The 19,797-nt window shown below is 46.0% G+C and overlaps 1 protein-coding gene across 1 annotated transcript; it reads right to left on the bottom strand.

Moving 5' to 3' along the window:
• Window positions 1–1,401: 1,401 nt before the first annotated feature.
• Window positions 1,402–17,624, bottom strand: PYCR1 (pyrroline-5-carboxylate reductase 1). Its single transcript, XM_063453406.1, has 8 exons — window positions 17,514–17,624; window positions 8,924–9,072; window positions 8,086–8,156; window positions 4,793–4,972; window positions 4,486–4,707; window positions 3,825–3,917; window positions 3,578–3,741; window positions 1,402–1,769 (listed from the first exon to the last, which is right to left on the bottom strand). Exons 2-8 carry the CDS (start codon window positions 8,988–8,990, stop codon window positions 1,604–1,606), a joined length of 963 nt encoding a protein of 320 aa, XP_063309476.1. The 5' UTR covers window positions 8,991–9,072; window positions 17,514–17,624; the 3' UTR covers window positions 1,402–1,603.
• Window positions 17,625–19,797: the final 2,173 nt, after the last annotated feature.

The raw sequence follows: 19,797 nt of genomic DNA, 5'->3' as shown, positions 1-19,797 counted from the left end.
GGAATCTCGAGTCAATCAAATGAGATGTGTTTATTCACTGAACTCAATATTGTAGAGAATTGCAAAATGAAGGTTAAATAGCCAAGCTTTGACTAAAACCAAATAGAAAAATGTATTCAGATCCACTATTTTAACCTTAAGATAACAATTTGCTACAAGTTTAGTTAATAAAGCTGTGAGTTTGTTATTTTTTCTCGAAACAAGGAGTTGTGAATTTATCCACTAACAGGGGATGTGCATAGAGAAGGTATTTGGAAACCAGAAGTCCAAGTAGAGGAATGTTGAGAAATCTAACTTGTTAAAGTTGGAGGATACTTTTTACTGCTATTGTACCCTAAGTTTTGGAACTGCTTATAGTTTAGTTAAATATTGCCCGTTCATGGCTGAATAAACCACCATTATACATTACCACCGTGTGCGGAGGTACTTCTTTTTCATTGATATTTTGGTCGATGGAGCAAGGGCAGGCACAGGCTCCAAAGAATGCAACCCAGCCCAACGCTTCCTACTTGCATTTAACAAAATTAAGTGGTCCTGAGATCTAGAAGGCCATGAATATGCCCAAATTGGGGCTTTTCAACATTTAGAAAACCTACAGTACCATAGTAGGGAGCCGTGCACATGTAGAATAAAAATATTTTAAGAGACAGTACTTGATTGGTAACAGAGTGTTGACAGTATAATACACCTGACAGACATTAAAAAGTACAAAACAGTTTTTTTATGTAAAAAGTTGCATCCATTCAATAAGACATCGTCCTTGTGATGGAATATAATCCTATTATCCATGTTAGACTCCCACTTCATAGAAATGATGAATCAGGAAGTAAATATCACTATTTAAATGTCCAAGAAACAATGGGAAATAATCCATTTTATTTTAATAGGATCTATTTTTTAGCACGGTTTTTGATACCTTTTCTAACAGAGACATTCCCTAAAAAGCATCATTTGTGTAGAGTGGGGCCAAAAGGTTTGTCCTAAAATTGTTTAAACACACAAAACAACTAACTAAATAAGCACCATAACCACCGCAACCCTCTTTAGTTGGTATGGGGCCAGAAGGGCACCCTCCTAAAGTAAATAGTCAAATTACTTACACAGCATTGGCTATGGTGCTTTGAGTGTTCCTGTAAATCAGTGTTTTTTGGGGAATGAAGCACTTATTTATTATTACAGAGATTGATTGATTGATTGATTGAAGAGAAAGTCAGACAAAAAAAAAACTATGATCCCCATAATAGCGCAGGAAACCGTCGATCCCCAGTGAAAAACTTTGGTATCTTTACAGACATCTTACATAGAAAACCGTTACAGATCAGGTATTACCGTCTTGATTTTTCTCCTTAATTATTACACGTTTTAAATAAACTGAAGCTTCTACAAGCAATATGCCAAGAAGTAGACTGGTGGTTAAAGGATTCTAAAATGCATTTTTGTAAAAAAAAAAAAAAAAAAAAAAATGAACCAAATAAAATCACATGCTGTCTGCCAGACGCCCTATCCAAACACACATACACGCTACAACGCTACCTAAATGTGGCCGGCCTCCTAAGGCGCTATGTTGTCAGATCTGCGGTTACAGAGATAGACCAGTGTTTTCTCAAAACTTTTTTAACCCACTGGGGTACTTGTTGTTAAACAGACTGACTTTAGCTCCCTGGGCTGCAGTTGAGACAGAGGGGGACTCCTGCTGCACTTTGCTTAATGTGGTCTTCTTAATTGAACCCGCAGGGATCTTCTCTTGGTCAGCCATATACTGGAGCTCCCTATAGTGGGGGGAAATAAACCGTTACGATGGAAAAAAATATATGTGGATGATACAGAGTTGGTAGGGATAGGAGCATCATTTGGAGACAGAAGGAAGCAGTGTAAGCATTCTAGCACCCTTTGATCTAAAGGGATACTTCATACTGGAATTAACCTTCATTATCTTAATATATCATACAGATGACAGATTTAAAACAATTACAAAAAGATAGACAGTATTAAAGCTCTTTCTTTTCCTTCAAACCCCAAAGTTTGCAGCTTCCTGTAATACACTCTGACCAGACTAGGAAACAGCTATCACCTGTTACTTAATCATAGCATTCCAAGTGTATTTAATTGCAGCTTTTTAGATTTTCTCAGCAAGAGTTTATGGAATATAAATGGAATCGTTTCTCAAACTGCCCGACTCAATATTCAATAAAACAGTTCCTTAGAATAGGATTTGGTTCAAGATCCTAAAAGGGCAGATAGGTAAAGGGCAGGGCCGTCTATAATATGATTAGGACCCTGGGCAATGCATTTTCTTGGGCCCCCTGGGCCCTGCCCCTCCCATCCCTCCCCCCAATTACGCCCAATGCGCAATCACACTGACAGACATTAAAACATTCACAGATACATACTGACACACAAATATATACTGGCAGACATACACACACACAGACACATACACTGACAGATATACTGACACACAGACACACAGACACATTGACACACACACACAGGCATACTCACATACACACAGATACACTGACACACACATGCATACTGACATACACATAGACAGACGTACTGGCACATACACACAGACAGACATTAAAACATTCACAGATACATACTGACACACACACAAACACATACACTGACAGATATACTGACACACACAGACACATACACTGACAGATATACTGACACACAGACACATACACTGACAGACGTATTGCCACACACACAGGCATACTGACACACACATAGACAGACGTACTGGCACATACACACAGACAGACATTAAAACATTCACAGATACATACTGACACACATACACTGACACAAACATACACTGACAGACGTATTGACACACACAGACATACATACACACACAGACAGATATACTGACACACACAGACACATACACACAGGCATACTGACATACACATAGACAGACATACTGACACACACAGACATACTTACACACACACACACACACACACACACACACACACACACACACCAGCCTACTGACACACACATACATACATTTAGCCACCCTCCAGGTTCTTACCTTTTTCTGGAGGGTGGTTTCCCTGGTCCAGTGGCAGGCTGAGACAGATGGGAGTTCTCCTCTGGAACTCCCCTCTTCCTGCCATTCTCCTCCCGCGCGGCTGTGATCTCCGGGAGGGAGGAGCCGGTACAGGAAGGGGCCCGGTCGCGCTGTTTAAGCGTCACAGCGCCAGACTGGGCCCCTGCTCACACATGCTCCCCGGGTGGCCCTTAGTGCATGAGCCACCCGGGGGGGCCTCCTTAGTGTGCGGCTCTGTGCAGCCACACCGCCCGGTCCATGGGAGCAGTGCAAATCGCGGGGCCCACGGGGCAGCTGTTCTGGGCCCCCCAGGAGCAACTGGGCCCGGGGCGTCTGCCCCGTTTGCCCCGCGTTAAAGACGGCCCTGGTAAAGGGGGACGGAGCAAGGAAAATGCAGGATGCACATAACGGCAGATAGACTTGGCAGGTGGACCAAGACAGACAAAGAAGTAGTAAAGGGTCAGGTACAGTTTGACTATTTGTAAGACACCAGATCAGTCACCCCATTACCTTGTCCTTATACAAGAGGCTTCTACAGCATTGATAAGAAGTGAGCGGAATCCTCCACTCTCTAAAAAGTGCAGAGCATGGATGGTGGCTCCACCAGGAGAGCACACATTGTCCTTCAGCTGTCCCGGGTGTTCCTCTGACTCCAGAAGCATTTTTGCAGCACCCTGCACAAAAAAAATAAAATATATATATATATATATCAAACCGTATAAAGATCTATAAAATGGTTAAGAGGGGAAATACTGACCAGCATTGCCTGAGCACCAAGACGAACCGCAAGCCGTCTAGGAAGACCCATCTTAACCCCACCATCTGCAAGAGCATCCAGGGCTGTGAAGGCCTGACGAGAAAAGAGATCGAATAGTGTTTAGCCAGATACAGGTATCACACAGAATATTACATTAATTAACCCTCTCTCTCTAGACGAGCGGTACCCAATCCAGTCCTCAAGTACCCCCCCTACCAGTTCAGGATTTAGGGATTACCCTGTTGTGTCTAAAGTGGGTTTTTTCCCCCTTTCTCGAAATAAACTTTAGATATAACTGGTTAATTCCTAAATACTGAACTGGTAGGGGGTACTTGAGGACTGGTTGGGAACCATTGCTCTAGAACACTGAAAACAGGGTTCACATTTTGCCTTGCTTTACACAACAAAATGTAGCCCATAACACCTTATTCATCGCGCAGAGAAACTAATTTGTCAGCCATGGCTCTCTGCAAAGGGACAGTAAATAGTGACTCCCTCCATCGTTCCACATTGAAAAGCAGTCTTCAAAGACATCACAATGGCATTTTAACTCAGCCTACATTGCACAGTATGGCGATGATGCTTGTTGTTTGCTAAATTACTGTACCCACTGTATGTGAGCATTAGGGCTGGAGTTTTATCCCCCCAAATCCAAACTCACGTAAGCAGGACCACTTCCACTAAGTCCAGTAACGGCATCAATCAGATCTTCTTCGACCTCCGTGCAAAACCCAACGCTCCCCATCAACTGCTCCAACAACTTCCCATCCTCCACCTCGGCATGGGTTCCTGTGGCATAAACTGTGGCCCCCTCTCTCACAATAACAGGAGTATTCGTCATACACCGGATCACTTTTGGAGCTGGGTTGAAGAAACTGAGCTTCTACAGAGTGCAGAGACAAGATGTACAGAATGAAAGAAAAACCACAGACAGGAAAGAGCAGACAGAGTAAGAGGCAGATATTTACCTTCTCAATAGAGCTTATGGTTACGCCAGCAGCACAGGACACAACCACGTGACGGTCCTCAATATCAGAGCCAATTTCATCCAGCACGAAGGGGATGATGTGAGGTTTGACAGCCAGGAAGAGCACGTCACTATTCTTCACTGTATCCTTGTTGCTGGTGGTGAAGTTTATTCCAATCTTCTGCAAATTAGAAATTAAAAAGGTCTCTCACCGCACATCGCCTTTTCCCAGGCCCACGGGCTCTCATCAACCCCCTCCCAGCTCCGTTTCACACAGCACATGAACCTATTGCAGTAGATCAGCAAAGGGCTGCGCTACTGTGACATGATGCTGTGCTTCCTGAACTTAACCCATTACTACCAAGTACTGTATGAGCAAGGTCATTATCGAGGGCAAATTGTAGAATATGAATTCATATACTGAGGATCATATTATAATAAGTGCAAACTCCTGTTTTCTTTAAAAAATTAAAAACGAATTTCTGCCATCAGTTCTTTAAAACAAACCATTCATGCCGACCTTGTATTAGTGTCCAATTCCCTCCCGCCCCCCCCTTTATCCTGAAATAAATAGAATTTCAAACGTGTTCTAAATAAAGAACTGTCTGGTCAATGGCAAAAGCTATTTGTATCCCAGAGTTTCCTACAATTTCTTCCCTGATATCGAACGGTGTAATAAAGATTCTGAGTGCTTAAGGTTCTATCACCTCTCTCTCTCTTTGGTCTAAATGAGGGAGTTTCGTTTCCATCATTTATCAATGTTTAATGGTGTGTTTTGTATACATTAAACTGTTGGATATCACAATTCTAAAAGGGTGATAGATTGGTGGTTTAAATGGCACATTTATAATAAAGCCTTTATCTGAGACACTGTGTCTAGCTTGTCCCTTTAGATGACTAAAGTTGCCAGTTTACCACTTCTAGATGCTTTGTGTAAGTTATTTTCGGATACACCGCTCATACGTTTATACTAAGAGTTGTGTAGCTTTACCATTGACAAGAGAGTTTTTCATTTAGAACAATTTTGAAACTCTTTTGATCGTAATAAGGGTACATCCCCAAGATAGTGCTGGTACTAGCCAACTGACTAGCCACTCCAGCCCAAAGTTAGGACAAACAGTGATGAAGGTAATAATCATGAATGGTTTATTCTACATTTTGAGTTGTTCACTAGGGACAGTGTCACTGCAGCAGAGATCCCTTGTTGTGCCTTGAGCATCAAATATTGACTAATCTGTCACCTAAATGTCCTGCTCACGCTACTTTTATTCCAGCTGTTGCTATATGGTCTACAGATAGTGGATCATTAAAAAAAAAACAATAAATCATAATGCGTAAATGGCTGGCTATGAATCACGGGTAAAAGAGTGCACAACAGCTGGAGTGCCGAGTGTTATACATCACTGGTATAGCAGATCTGAAGCTCTCTTTCTATAAAAGTGTCTCATGCAGCTGGTTTGAGTTTGTACTCTGTTGCTGAATCTGTTCCAGATTAGCAATAAAGATAATCTTATCGCGCAGGTTGTAAGAAACAATTACCTTAAGACATTAATTACCTTTACAGAAATACAGGTCAGCAATTTAGTTGTAAAGTTTGATTATTTCTAACTCAGAAGCCAAACTAGTTCGCCGATTAGATCTCACCTTTAACTCTGATTCTAAACATTATCACGGTATACCGATAATAGCCTCTACCTGCAAGCAGACAGACCGCCCTAGATGCACTGGTAGACTCCGTGTTGTGAAATGGCGCGTCACACCAGAAATCCTCTGATGAAGGAAATGTAATTTACTCTCACTTTTCTTCTTTAACAAATTCTTCTTGTTTCACAAGTTTATTTGCCTGAATTGTAAAACCCTCAACTTTTGTACAGTTTCTGCTAACACTTGTTTGCTGACATTTCACTGTTCTTTTTTAGCCAAGGTTTAGAATTGCTTCTTTAATGGACATAACCATTTATATCTGTTTTGCTTTATTATTTTTTTATAAAGTTTTTTTATTTTCTATTTCTAAGCCCTATCGAAAAAGGTCATGAAACTGGAAGCCATTGAGCACAAAAAAATCCATAGGCACAAAACATTAATCTAAAAAGAATGTATCTTTGGTGCACATTTTAAGTTGAATTCATTTGAATTCATTTTATATTCGAAAACTTTTTAAACAAGATGCTGAACCCCTCCAAATAATGATGTAATCAATAACTCTCCACCATGGGACCAAGTTCCCCAGTCAGCCATGGACAGATCAGAAAAATTGGTCTTTCCAAAATCTCAAAGATGTTGGCATAGTTGGGGTGAACTTGGTTCCCATAGCAGTACCAGTTATCTGGTAATTGTGTTGTAATATGAATAAACTTGTTACCATACACCACTAGAGTCTAACTCCAACATCGCTTAGTGCAGGCTTCTCCAAACTCCGGCCCTCCAGATGTTACTGAACTAAAACTCCCATGATTCTCAGCCTATTTCATTCACATAATCATGGGAGTTGTAGTTCAGCAACATCTGGAGAGCCGGAGTTTGAGGAAGCCTGGCTTAGTGGAATCCAGCTGGGCAGTGGACCCTTGCCCCCTATGCTGCGGGGGTGGCCCCCCTTATTATGCTGTGATATACACATATTTTATGAGTGCAATTATTATACAGAGTTCTATTGGATCTAAACTGTATTACACCATTGCATATTTTTTGGTTGATATATTGCCGTATTCCTATGTTGTTGGTTTTATGTAGGATATTTAATTACCTCAAAAAACAAAAGTAGCACTGAACCCTAAAAAACTACCACAGAAATATAAAATATCCCATAGGGACACCTCAGTGGTGAGAGAGCTGGTGTCACCCCTTGCCAGTGCCCTCCCTCATTACCCAGTTTCAGAACGGACATGCTTCCTTGGTTTTAGGATGGATGCCTTCAAGGGGAAACACCAACTGCAAAAAGATACGAATTACAGAGGACTTGGAACCTACACACACCAAGAGGCTTCCTGTTTCATCAGACGTTTCCTGACAGCAATAACATCCCACAAGAAGGCAAACAATATGACAAGAGACGGTCTCTGACGAATACCACTCACCTACAGCAATAATGCTGGCACCAAGCGACTTGATGTAGACTTTACAATAAGTACTAGGGGGTATACACGCTATTCCTTTGAGGACACAAACTTGTTATTGTTCCCAGAATTGTTGCACACTACAATACTTTGGATACAATCTGTGCATCCCCCAATCCCACGGCTTCACCAGATACTTCCTCTAAAGTACCTTTAGTGACCAACAAAAAGTCTATCTCACCCTTAATCCAGACACGGTTGGAAGGTCGGTATCAGGAGAGCTCGCTGTAATCTTGTGAGCAGCTAACACTCCTGGAAAGATAGAAACATTCATTACAGGTATGGATATTAAAGGGGGCTTATCACAGAAAATTAATAGCTGATACATCTATGCGGGCTTAGAAAACTCATCCTTCTAGTGCAGAAGATATTGGGGTATTGATTAATTGCCCTCTCTCCAGTCTGAGCTGCTGTGCTCACTGAGTATTCTACACACAGCAATAAGCAGGTCTAACTGCTTGGACCAGTGGCAGCAGCCGAATACGCACTGCTAGTGCTTACAGGTGAGTACTGTCCCTTGTACACTAATAATAGATGACTTCACCATGGACCCTCTCAGGTTTCCAGCGGCAAGTAGCCATTAACACCTGGCTAGTAACCTAGAACTTGAATTCTTTAACCCTGTTCTAGAGCATGTGACAGGTACCAGAGGCATTTTGGCCTTCAAGGGCGTCTTGCGGATTTTGGCTATGTTCGTATACAGACCAAGAGAGTCCACCTACTTGGTGAATAGATATTACGGCCATAATTATCAGCCAGGCTACAGGTGTACTTGGATACATATATACAGGGCAAGTTCTATTTTTCAGCAGTAAGAGTGAATAGCCCTTCCAGACTTTACTGCATGATGTAATACAATATATGGCTTACATGCCATTAAGTGAGCACTGTGCATCAAAGCTCAGTAATAAATGGAGGGTTATGTCAGTGTAAGATTATTCCGGGTATAAAGCTCCAACATATACAGCAGTGTCGCACATTCCTGTCCTATCGCAATGTTTCCCTTCAAGTCCGGTTACCTGCCACAGTGAAGCCCCTTACGAGGGCATAGGTCAGCTGGCCAGCCCCGATAAAGCCAACACTCATGATTGCAGGTGTCTCAATCCAAATGGAAAGTGTTTATGGAACTGGAGATGTTGGCACGGCTACAGCTTAATACCTGGAATACCTGGTAAAAGAAAAGGCCTATTGAATATTAATACAGGTACATACAGCTGCCAAACAAACATGGTCTTGTTCATTAAACCAGGAACTGAAAATTAATTGTATAGACGTTGGTCGGATATACTGTGCGTCCAAGGATTTAAATATGTCTGCCCCGTGGGGCAAGGACACAGCAGGAGAAGTACTGAAAAGAGGAGTATTTAATCCATACATATAAATACATTAAAGGCTACGTTTGATTACCGCAATTGGGCAAATCAATCAAAGATAACAGCTTTACCAATCTGTTTTATGGCAACTTAGCTAGTTGGATGTAGGGGTATATTGTGTTTATTACACAGGGAGAGACAGTATGTTTTGCAAACAATTATCTCTCCCCAATCTCTCAAACACACGATTATGTTTCTTACACGTGTCCGATACTCTATAACCCATATCTTCGCAGACGCCAGCTAGCTCGCAACGGCATTTTTAGACCTCTAACACTTAGACAGCAAGAGCCATAACAGGCCGTAAAAAGTCAACGCTGCACTGTTAAAATGCATTGTACATTTGGCATGCTCTGTGCAATATCGCCCTAATTAAACACACCTTCCACCTTGTTTTATGCCCTAGAAAGTAGATTACACATAGCGACACATTTACTGATTAGTTATATATAATGAGTAAAATCAAACATCAGCAATTGCTATATCTGCATTCTTATTTTAGATACAAATATTCTTGAAAACTAACCTAGCGAACGATTTGATGTATTTGGGCAAAATTCCAAAAAGTCTTTCTGCCTACGATCCACGTATAAGCTTTAGTAAAATGTGTTTCTAATAGACGTGTATAGCTTTGTAAAGGGAAACATTTAACAAAATACCACTAAAGCTCATTGTCAAACTCCAACCCCCTAGACCAGTGATGGCGAACCTTTTTGAGCCAGAGTGCCCAAACCGCAATATATGCCAACTTTTTTTCCTTAAAGTGCCAACACGGCAATTAAACCTTAATACTGAGGTTTACGTTTAGAAAAAACAACTCTTACTGTTGTCCGAACTAATTAACAACTTTTGTTTTAAAAGAACACAACAACAGAGAGTTCAATGATACAAATTTTAAATAATGATATAAATAGATACTAATAAATATAAGCTTAATTTTATCTTCAACAAATGCAATACATACACACAGTCTGCTGAATACAAACACACACACAAGACTGCTGAATACAGAGACTGATGAATACACACACACACACACACACACAGACTGATGAATACACGCACACACACACAGACTGCGGAATACACACACACAAACACACAGACTGCTGAATACACGCACACACACACACAGACTGCTGAATACACGCACACACACACTGCTGAATACACGCACACACACACACAGACTGCTGAATACACACACACACACAGACTGCAGAATACACGCACACACACACAGACTGCAGAATACACGCACACACACACAGACTGCAGAATACACGCACACACACACACAGACTACAGAATACACGCACACACACACACAGACTACAGAATACACGCACACACACACACAGACTACAGAATACACGCACACACACACAGACTACAGAATACACGCACACACACACAGACTACAGAATACACACACACACAGACTACAGAATACACGCACACACACACAGACTACAGAATACACGCACACACACACAGACAGACTGCGGAATACGCACACACACAGACTGCTGAATACACGCACACACACAGACTGCTGAATACACGCACACACACAGACTGCTGAATACACGCACACACACAGACTGCTGAATACATGCACACACACAGACTGCAGAATACACGCACACACACAGACTGCAGAATACACGCACACACACAGACTGCAGAATACACGCACACACACACAGACTGCAGAATACACGCACACACACACAGACTACAGAATACACGCACACACACACAGACTACAGAATACACGCACACAGACTACAGAATACACGCACACACACACAGACTACAGAATACACGCACACACACACAGACAGACTGCGGAATACGCACACACACAGACTGCTGAATACACGCACACACAGACTGCGGAATACGCACACACACAGACTGCTGAATACACGCACACACACAGACTGCTGAATACACGCACACACACAGACTGCTGAATACACGCACACACACAGACTGCAGAATACACGCACACACACACAGACTGCAGAATACACGCACACACACAGACTGCTGAATACACGCACACACACAGGCTGCTGAATACACACACACACACAGACTGCGGAATACGCACACACACAGACTGCTGAATACATGCACACACACAGACTGCAGAATACACGCACACACACAGACTGCAGAATACACGCACACACACAGACTGCAGAATACACGCACACACACACAGACTGCAGAATACACGCACACACACACAGACTGCAGAATACACGCACACACACACAGACTACAGAATACACGCACACACACACAGACTACAGAATACACGCACACACACACAGACTACAGAATACACGCACACACACACAGACTACAGAATACACGCACACACACACAGACAGACTGCGGAATACGCACACACACAGACTGCTGAATACACGCACACACAGACTGCGGAATACGCACACACACAGACTGCTGAATACACGCACACACACAGACTGCTGAATACACGCACACACACAGACTGCTGAATACACGCACACACACAGACTGCTGAATACACGCACACACACAGACTGCTGAATACACGCACACACACAGACTGCTGAATACACGCACACACACAGGCTGCTGAATACACACACACACACAGACTGCTGAATACACACACACACACAGACTGCTGAATACACACACTGTGGCGAAACCAACCTCGCCACTGGGCCCTGGAGAAGCCTGTTTGCTAGCCTCCTACCTGCTGACTATGGCCCCTGGGTTATTTGGGGCATATTGTACTTTATATTGCTGCTACTGGCCCTTTTAAAATCATCGATGGACATATTGGGACTTTTTGGGATTGTGGCGAAACCGACCTCGCCACGTGTCCTTGGAGGGGGCTGATTGCCCGCCTCTTGCCTTTGGACTATGGACCAGACTTTATGGGAACGGGATACCCCAGATAGCTATACCATGGAGCCTATTCATATAATGAAAGACTATGGGAAAGACTTTAGCTCCATGGCAATTGTACTGTGTGAGTAGGATCTGCGCGCTATTCGGTAGTTTTGTGCGCGCAGATCCCAGCTATCTGGGGATAGGTGAAATGTCTGTGTGTTATGTGTAAAAGGTGAATTTATGTATTTTAAAGTGTTTGACTGTCTTTGTGTCCCCATGTGCTTAATGGAGTCTTTCTGTGCTGGGAGATAATTGAATTACTTCTCCAGCACAGAGAAGGCCCTGTAAACCTGGAAAGCTATGGGTTTTAAAAGATACTTTACTAACTTTTGAACCCCTGGTCTGATCCATGCCATTTTTTAATATGTTGTTCCCCTGAATGGATTGATTGTGGATATGTATTTTTATGTGAATGTGATGTATGGTTTTGAAGTTACATATATTGTGTAAAAGTTATGTTTTAAACTGTATAATAAGTGGATTATCTCTCAGGCTAAGGGGAGGGGATGTGTGGGTTGTACCATATCTCGGATTGGTTATTTTAGGCCTCCCCCTGGGTGTGGCCTGTATGTGTGAGATGGAAATAAAAGCCAGGCTGGATGAGCCAGTCCAGAGTTCCTGTTTTAACCTCAAAGTGATGTGTCGTCTCATTATTGGGGGAAGGATTTATTGTATGCTGTTCCAGTTGACTGCTAGGGGTACAAGCCTATTCGTATGGTTCCTATTCAATGGTCTACAGCATTCATACGCTTGGGAGAATTTAAAGGTTTCTCTGATTCGGTGATTATGGTGTCTGCCAGAGTGCTTGGAGTCCTCAGGAAGCACTAGGAGCATCCATTAACGGAGGTACCAAGTCTGGGTGCCAGGTGATCCGTTACACACACATACTGCATTGAGGGGTGTAGTGTATATGTTTGTGTGAGGTGCTGTGTGTGTCTAGTGTGTGTGGGGGGTGTTGTGTGTGTGTGTGTGAGGGGTGCTGTGTGTGGGGGGTAGGGGTACTGTGTGTGTGGGGGGGTAGGGGTACTGCTGGGGGGTAGGGGTACTGTGTGTGGGGGGTAGGGGTACTGCTGGGGGGTAGGGGTACTGTGTGTGTGGGGGGGTATGGGTACTGCTGGGTGGTAGGGGTACTGTGTGTGTGGGGGGTATGGCTACTGCATGTGTGGGGGGTAGGGGTACTGTATGTGTGGGGGGGTAGGGGTACTGTATGTGTGGGGGGGGTAGGGGTACTGTGTGTGGGGGGGATAGGGGTACTGCGTGTGTGGGGGGGGATAGGGGTACTGCGTGTGTGGGGGGGTAGGGGTACTGCGTGTGTGGGGGGGTAGAGGTACTGCGTGTGTGGGGGGGTAGGGGAACTGCTGGAGGGGTAGGGGTACAGTGTGTGTGGGGGGTAGGGGTACAGTGTGTGTGGGGGGGTAGGGGTACAGTGTGTGTGGGGGTAGGGGTACAGTGTGTGTGGGGTGGGTAGGGGTACTGCGTGTGGGGGGGTATGGGTACACTGTGTGTGGGGGATAGGGGTACTGCTGGGGGGGTAGGGGTACGGGTACTGCTAGGGGGGTAGGGGTACTGTGTGTGGGGGGGTAGGGGTACTCCGGGTTCCCCTGTCTCCGTGCTGTCAGTCAGTATAGTCTCCGGGTTCCCCTGTCTCCATGCTGTCAGTCAGTATAGTCTCCGGGTTTCCCTGTCTCCGTGCTGTCAGTCAGTATAGTCTCCGGGTTTCCCTGTCTCCGTGCTGTCAGTCAGTATAGTCTCCGGGTTCCCCTGTCTCCGTGCTGTCACTCAGTATAGTCTCCGGGTTCCCCTGTCTCCGTGCTGTCAGTAAGTATAGTCTCCGGGTTCCCCTGTCTCCGTGCTTTCACTCAGTATAGTCTCCGGGTTCCCCTGTCTCCATGCTGTCAGTCAGTATAGTCTCCGGGTTCCCCTGTCTCCATGCTGTCAGTCAGTATAGTCTCCGGGTTCCCCTGTCTCCGTGCTGTCAGTCAGTATAGTCTCCGGGTTTCCCTGTCTCCGTGCTGTCAGTCAGTATAGTCTCCGGGTTCCCCTGTCTCCGTGCTGTCACTCAGTATAGTCTCCGGGTTCCCCTGTCTCCGTGCTGTCAGTAAGTATAGTCTCCGGGTTCCCCTGTCTCCGTGCTTTCACTCAGTATAGTCTCCGGGTTCCCCTGTCTCCATGCTGTCAGTCAGTATAGTCTCCGGGTTCCCCTGTCTCCATGCTGTCAGTCAGTATAGTCTCCGGGTTCCCCTGTCTCCATGCTGTCAGTCAGTATAGTCTCCGGGTTCCCCTGTCTCCATGCTGTCAGTCAGTATAGTCTCCGGGTTCCCCTGTCTCCATGCGGTCAGTCAGTATAGTCTCCGGGTTCCCCTGTCTCCATGCTGACAGTCAGTATAGTCTCCGGGTTCCCCTGTCTCCATGCTGTCAGTCAGTATAGTCTCCGGGTTCCCCTGTCTCCATGCTGTCAGTCAGTATAGTCTCCGGGTTCCCCTGTCTCCATGCTGTCAGTCAGTATAGTCTCCGGGTTCCCCTGTCTCCATGCTGTCAGTCAGTATAGTCTCCGGGTTCCCCTGTCTCCATGCTGTCAGTCAGTATAGTCTCCGGGTTCCCCTGTCTCCATGCTGTCAGTCAGTATAGTCTCCGGGTTCCCCTGTCTCCATGCTGTCAGTCAGTATAGTCTCCGGGTTCCCCTGTCTCCATGCTGTCAGTCAGTATAGTCTCCGGGTTCCCCTGTCTCCATGCTGTCAGTCAGTATAGTCTCCGGGTTCCCCTGTCTCCATGCTGTCACTCAGTATAGTCTCCGGGTTCCCCTGTCTCCATGCTGTCACTCAGTATAGTCTCCGGGTTCCCCTGTCTCCATGCTGTCACTCAGTATAGTCTCCGGGTTCCCCTGTCTCCATGCTGTCACTCAGTATAGTCTCCGGGTTCCCCTGTCTCCATGCTGTCACTCAGTATAGTCTCCGGGTTCCCCTGTCTCCATGCTGTCACTCAGTATAGTCTCCGGGTTCCCCTGTCTCCATGCTGTCACTCAGTATAGTCTCCGGGTTCCCCTGTCTCCATGCTGTCACTCAGTATAGTCTCCGGGTTCCCCTGTCTCCATGCTGTCACTCAGTATAGTCTCCGGGTTCCCCTGTCTCCATGCTGTCACTCAGTATAGTCTCCGGGTTCCCCTGTCTCCATGCTGTCACTCAGTATAGTCTCCGGGTTCCCCTGTCTCCATGCTGTCACTCAGTATAGTCTCCGGGTTCCCCTGTCTCCATGCTGTCACTCAGTATAGTCTCCGGGTTCCCCTGTCTCCATGCTGTCAGTCAGTATAGTCTCCGGGTTCCCCTGTCTCCATGCTGTCACTCAGTATAGTCTCCGGGTTCCCCTGTCTCCATGCTGTCAGTCAGTATAGTCTCCGGGTTCCCCTGTCTCCATGCTGTCAGTCAGTATAGTCTCCGGGTTCCCCTGTCTCCATGCTGTCACTCAGTATAGTCTCCGGGTTCCCCTGTCTCCATGCTGTCACTCAGTATAGTCTCCGGGTTCCCCTGTCTCCATGCTGTCACTCAGTATAGTCTCCGGGTTCCCCTGTCTCCATGCTGTCAGTCAGTATAGTCTCCGGGTTCCCCTGTCTCCATGCTGTCACTCAGTATAGTCTCCGGGTTCCCCTGTCTCCATGCTGTCAGTCAGTATAGTCTCCGGGTTCCCCTGTCTCCATGCTGTCACTCAGTATAGTCTCCGGGTTCCCCTGTCTCCATGCTGTCACTCAGTATAGTCTCCGGGTTCCCCTGTCTCCATGCTGTCAGTCAGTATAGTCTCCGGGTTCCCCTGTCTCCATGCTGTCACTCAGTATAGTCTCCGGGTTCCCCTGTCTCCATGCTGTCACTCAGTATAGTCTCCGGGTTCCCCTGTCTCCATGCTGTCACTCAGTATAGTCTCCGGGTTCCCCTGTCTCCATGCTGTCACTCAGTATAGTCTCCGAGTTCCCCTGTCTCCATGCTGTCACTCAGTATAGTCTCCGGGTTCCCCTGTCTCCATGCTGTCAGTCAGTATAGTCTCCGGGTTCCCCTGTCTCCATGCTGTCACTCAGTATAGTCTCCGGGTTCCCCTGTCTCCATGCTGTCACTCAGTATAGTCTCCGGGTTCCCCTGTCTCCATGCTGTCACTCAGTATAGTCTCCGGGTTCCCCTGTCTCCATGCTGTCACTCAGTATAGTCTCCGGGTTCCCCTGTCTCCATGCTGTCACTCAGTATAGTCTCCGGGTTCCCCTGTCTCCATGCTGTCACTCAGTATAGTCTCCGGGTTCCCCTGTCTCCATGCTGTCACTCAGTATAGTCTCCGGGTTCCCCTGTCTCCATGCTGTCACTCAGTATAGTCTCCGGGTTCCCCTGTCTCCATGCTGTCACTCAGTATAGTCTCCGGGTTCCCCTGTCTCCATGCTGTCACTCAGTATAGTCTCCGGGTTCCCCTGTCTCCATGCTGTCACTCAGTATAGTCTCCGGGTTCCCCTGTCTCCATGCTGTCACTCAGTATAGTCTCCGGGTTCCCCTGTCTCCATGCTGTCACTCAGTATAGTCTCCGGGTTCCCCTGTCTCCATGCTGTCACTCAGTATAGTCTCCGGGTTCCCCTGTCTCCATGCTGTCACTCAGTATAGTCTCCGGGTTCCCCTGTCTCCATGCTGTCACTCAGTATAGTCTCCGGGTTCCCCTGTCTCCATGCTGTCACTCAGTATAGTCTCCGGGTTCCCCTGTCTCCATGCTGTCACTCAGTATAGTCTCCGGGTTCCCCTGTCTCCATGCTGTCAGTCAGTATAGTCTCCGGGTTCCCCTGTCTCCATGCTGTCACTCAGTATAGTCTCCGGGTTCCCCTGTCTCCATGCTGTCAGTCAGTATAGTCTCCGGGTTCCCCTGTCTCCATGCTGTCAGTCAGTATAGTCTCCGGGTTCCCCTGTCTCCATGCTGTCACTCAGTATAGTCTCCGGGTTCCCCTGTCTCCATGCTGTCACTCAGTATAGTCTCCGGGTTCCCCTGTCTCCATGCTGTCACTCAGTATAGTCTCCGGGTTCCCCTGTCTCCATGCTGTCACTCAGTATAGTCTCCGGGTTCCCCTGTCTCCATGCTGTCAGTCAGTATAGTCTCCGGGTTCCCCTGTCTCCATGCTGTCACTCAGTATAGTCTCCGGGTTCCCCAGTGTCGACCAGTCTGTGGCTGATGTAACTCTAGGTGACACGTGGCTCCCCCTTGCGGTCACTCGGTGTCAGTGAGGTTGACCGTGCCCCCCCTCCGCTCGCCCCGCACTCACCCTCTGCTCCCTCCGGAATTCCAGCCGCTCACTTAATGTTCATAGATCCCAATACCGACACCGGATTATCGGGAGCAGGGACAAACACCGCCCCCCACATCTCATTGGACAACAGATTATAGATCCAACACAAGCCCCGCCCACTCAATGCAATGATCTCTTTAATCACGCCCATAACCACGCCCAGGCGGCCAGCCACTCCCCGGAAGTTTTGACAGTGTCCGCGTGGCTGACAGGTTTGTGGATCTCCGCACGCGCGCGGTGGTAGAATCACGTGACGCAGACAATGCTGAGCGGCTGATTGCGGAGGATGACTACAATACCCATAATTCCCCGGATGGCGTTCACTGACCGGGGGTCACGGGAAATGTAGTTCAACAAGGACTGGCCAAGGTTCCAGCCCTAAACATACAGGTTATTAACTAAAGCGTGAATTTCAAATTTACAGGAATTCTTCTCCTTCAGCTCTCGGTTTGGCTACTCTGGCCTTAAATTGGAAATGCTGTAAATTCTCACATTAGTAAATTATTATTTATATAGCGCCAACAAATTCTGCAGCGCTGTACAATGGGACACCCAGAGATAGTGCTAGTCTAATTCCGGGGACGTGCATGGATCAGATATATAAATAGTGCAGTAACAAGCCATCATTTACAATGCGCTACGGAATCTGATGGCGCTATATAAATAATAAAATAATAAATAATGATGTCAGCTGATATTGATTCCTGACTCCTATCCATCGCTTTACTCTCCTGTCCATCACTGGCCCTCTCCACATATAACACTACTCTCACCTCTGCCCTGGATGCTGCAGCCCCGCTCCAAACATGCACCTCGAGGAGGATACGCCCCCAACCTTGGCACATTAAATCAACACGCTACCTGCAAAGACACTCAACCAACACGCTACCTGCAATGACACTAAACCAACACACTACCTGCAAAGACACTCAACCAACACACTACCTGCAAAGGCACTAAACAAACACGCTACCTGCAAAGACACTCAACCAACACGCTACCTGCAATGACACTAAACCAACACACTACCTGCAAAGACACTCAACCAACACACTACCTGCAAAGACACTAAACCAACACGCTACCTGCAAAGACACTCAACCAACACACTACCTGCAAAGACACTAAACCAACACGCTACCTGCAAAGACACTCAACCAACACGCTACCTGCAATGACACTAAACCAACACACTACCTGCAAAGACACTCAACCAACACACTACCTGCAAAGACACTAAACCAACACGCTACCTGCAAAGACACAAAATCAACACGCTACATGCAAAGATACTAAATCAACACGCTACCTGCAAAGACACAAAATCAACACGCTACATGCAAAGACACTAAATGAACACACTACCTGCAAAGACACTAAACCAACACGCTAACTGCAAAGACACTAAATGAACACGCTACATGCAAAGACACTAAATCAACACGCTACATGCAAAGATACTAAATAAACACGCTACCTGCAAAGACACTAAATCAACACGCTACATGCAAAGACACTAAATCAACACACTACCTGCAGAGACACTAAATCAACACGCTACATGCAAAGACACTAAATCAACACGCTACCTGCAAAGACACTAAATACACGCTACAAGCAAAGACACTAAATCAACACGCTACATGCAAAGACACTAAACCAACACGCTACCTGCAAAGACACTAAATCAACACGCTACATGCAACAATACTAAATCAACACGCTACCTGCAAAGACACTAAATCAACACGCTACATGCAAAGACACTAAATCAACACGCTACATGCAAAGACACTAAACCAACACGCTACATGCAAAGATACTAAATCAACACGCTACCTGCAAAGACACTAAATCAACACGCTACATGCAAAGACACTAAATCAACACGCTACCTGCAAAGATGCTCCCGTTGTGCTGAACGCTCCTGGAGAAGGTCTCGCACCCAGGCAGACTTTCTCCATTATATATTCTTATTGTGTTCATACAGCGCAGCCCTTGCCCTCGCCATGCAGTCATACTTTTCCTCTCTCATTAGTTCATGCTCCCGCAATCCCAGGCATCTCTTTGACACCTTTAACTCTCTTCTTCGCCCTGCTGTGGCCACCCCCCAAACTAACCTTACAGCCGATAGCTTTGCATGTTACTTTACCGACAAGATTGAAAAGCTAAGGAAATAATTCTACCCACCTTGCCGATCTCTTTCTCAACCACACATAGATCATGCCTTTCCTACCCTTCAGACGTTCTCCCCGGGTAC

This window comes from Pelobates fuscus, chromosome 5, assembly GCF_036172605.1.
Source record: "Pelobates fuscus isolate aPelFus1 chromosome 5, aPelFus1.pri, whole genome shotgun sequence".
Taxonomy (NCBI): domain Eukaryota; kingdom Metazoa; phylum Chordata; class Amphibia; order Anura; family Pelobatidae; genus Pelobates; species Pelobates fuscus.
The sequence above is the reverse complement of the archived record's forward strand: the minus strand, read 5'-3'. Positions and strand labels throughout refer to the sequence as shown.

Excerpts from the sequence above, each read along its gene's own strand:
- PYCR1 (XM_063453406.1), bottom strand. The coding sequence starts at position 8,990 with ATGAGTGTTGGCTTTATCGGGGCTGGCCAGCTGACCTATGCCCTCGTA. Across the intron at positions 8,157-8,923 it reads AAGGGGCTTCACTGTGGCAG|GAGTGTTAGCTGCTCACAAG; the intron begins GTAACCGGACTT and ends CTATCTTTCCAG. Across the intron at positions 1,770-3,577 it reads GCCTCTTGTATAAGGACAAG|GGAGCTCCAGTATATGGCTG; the intron begins GTAATGGGGTGA and ends CCCCCACTATAG.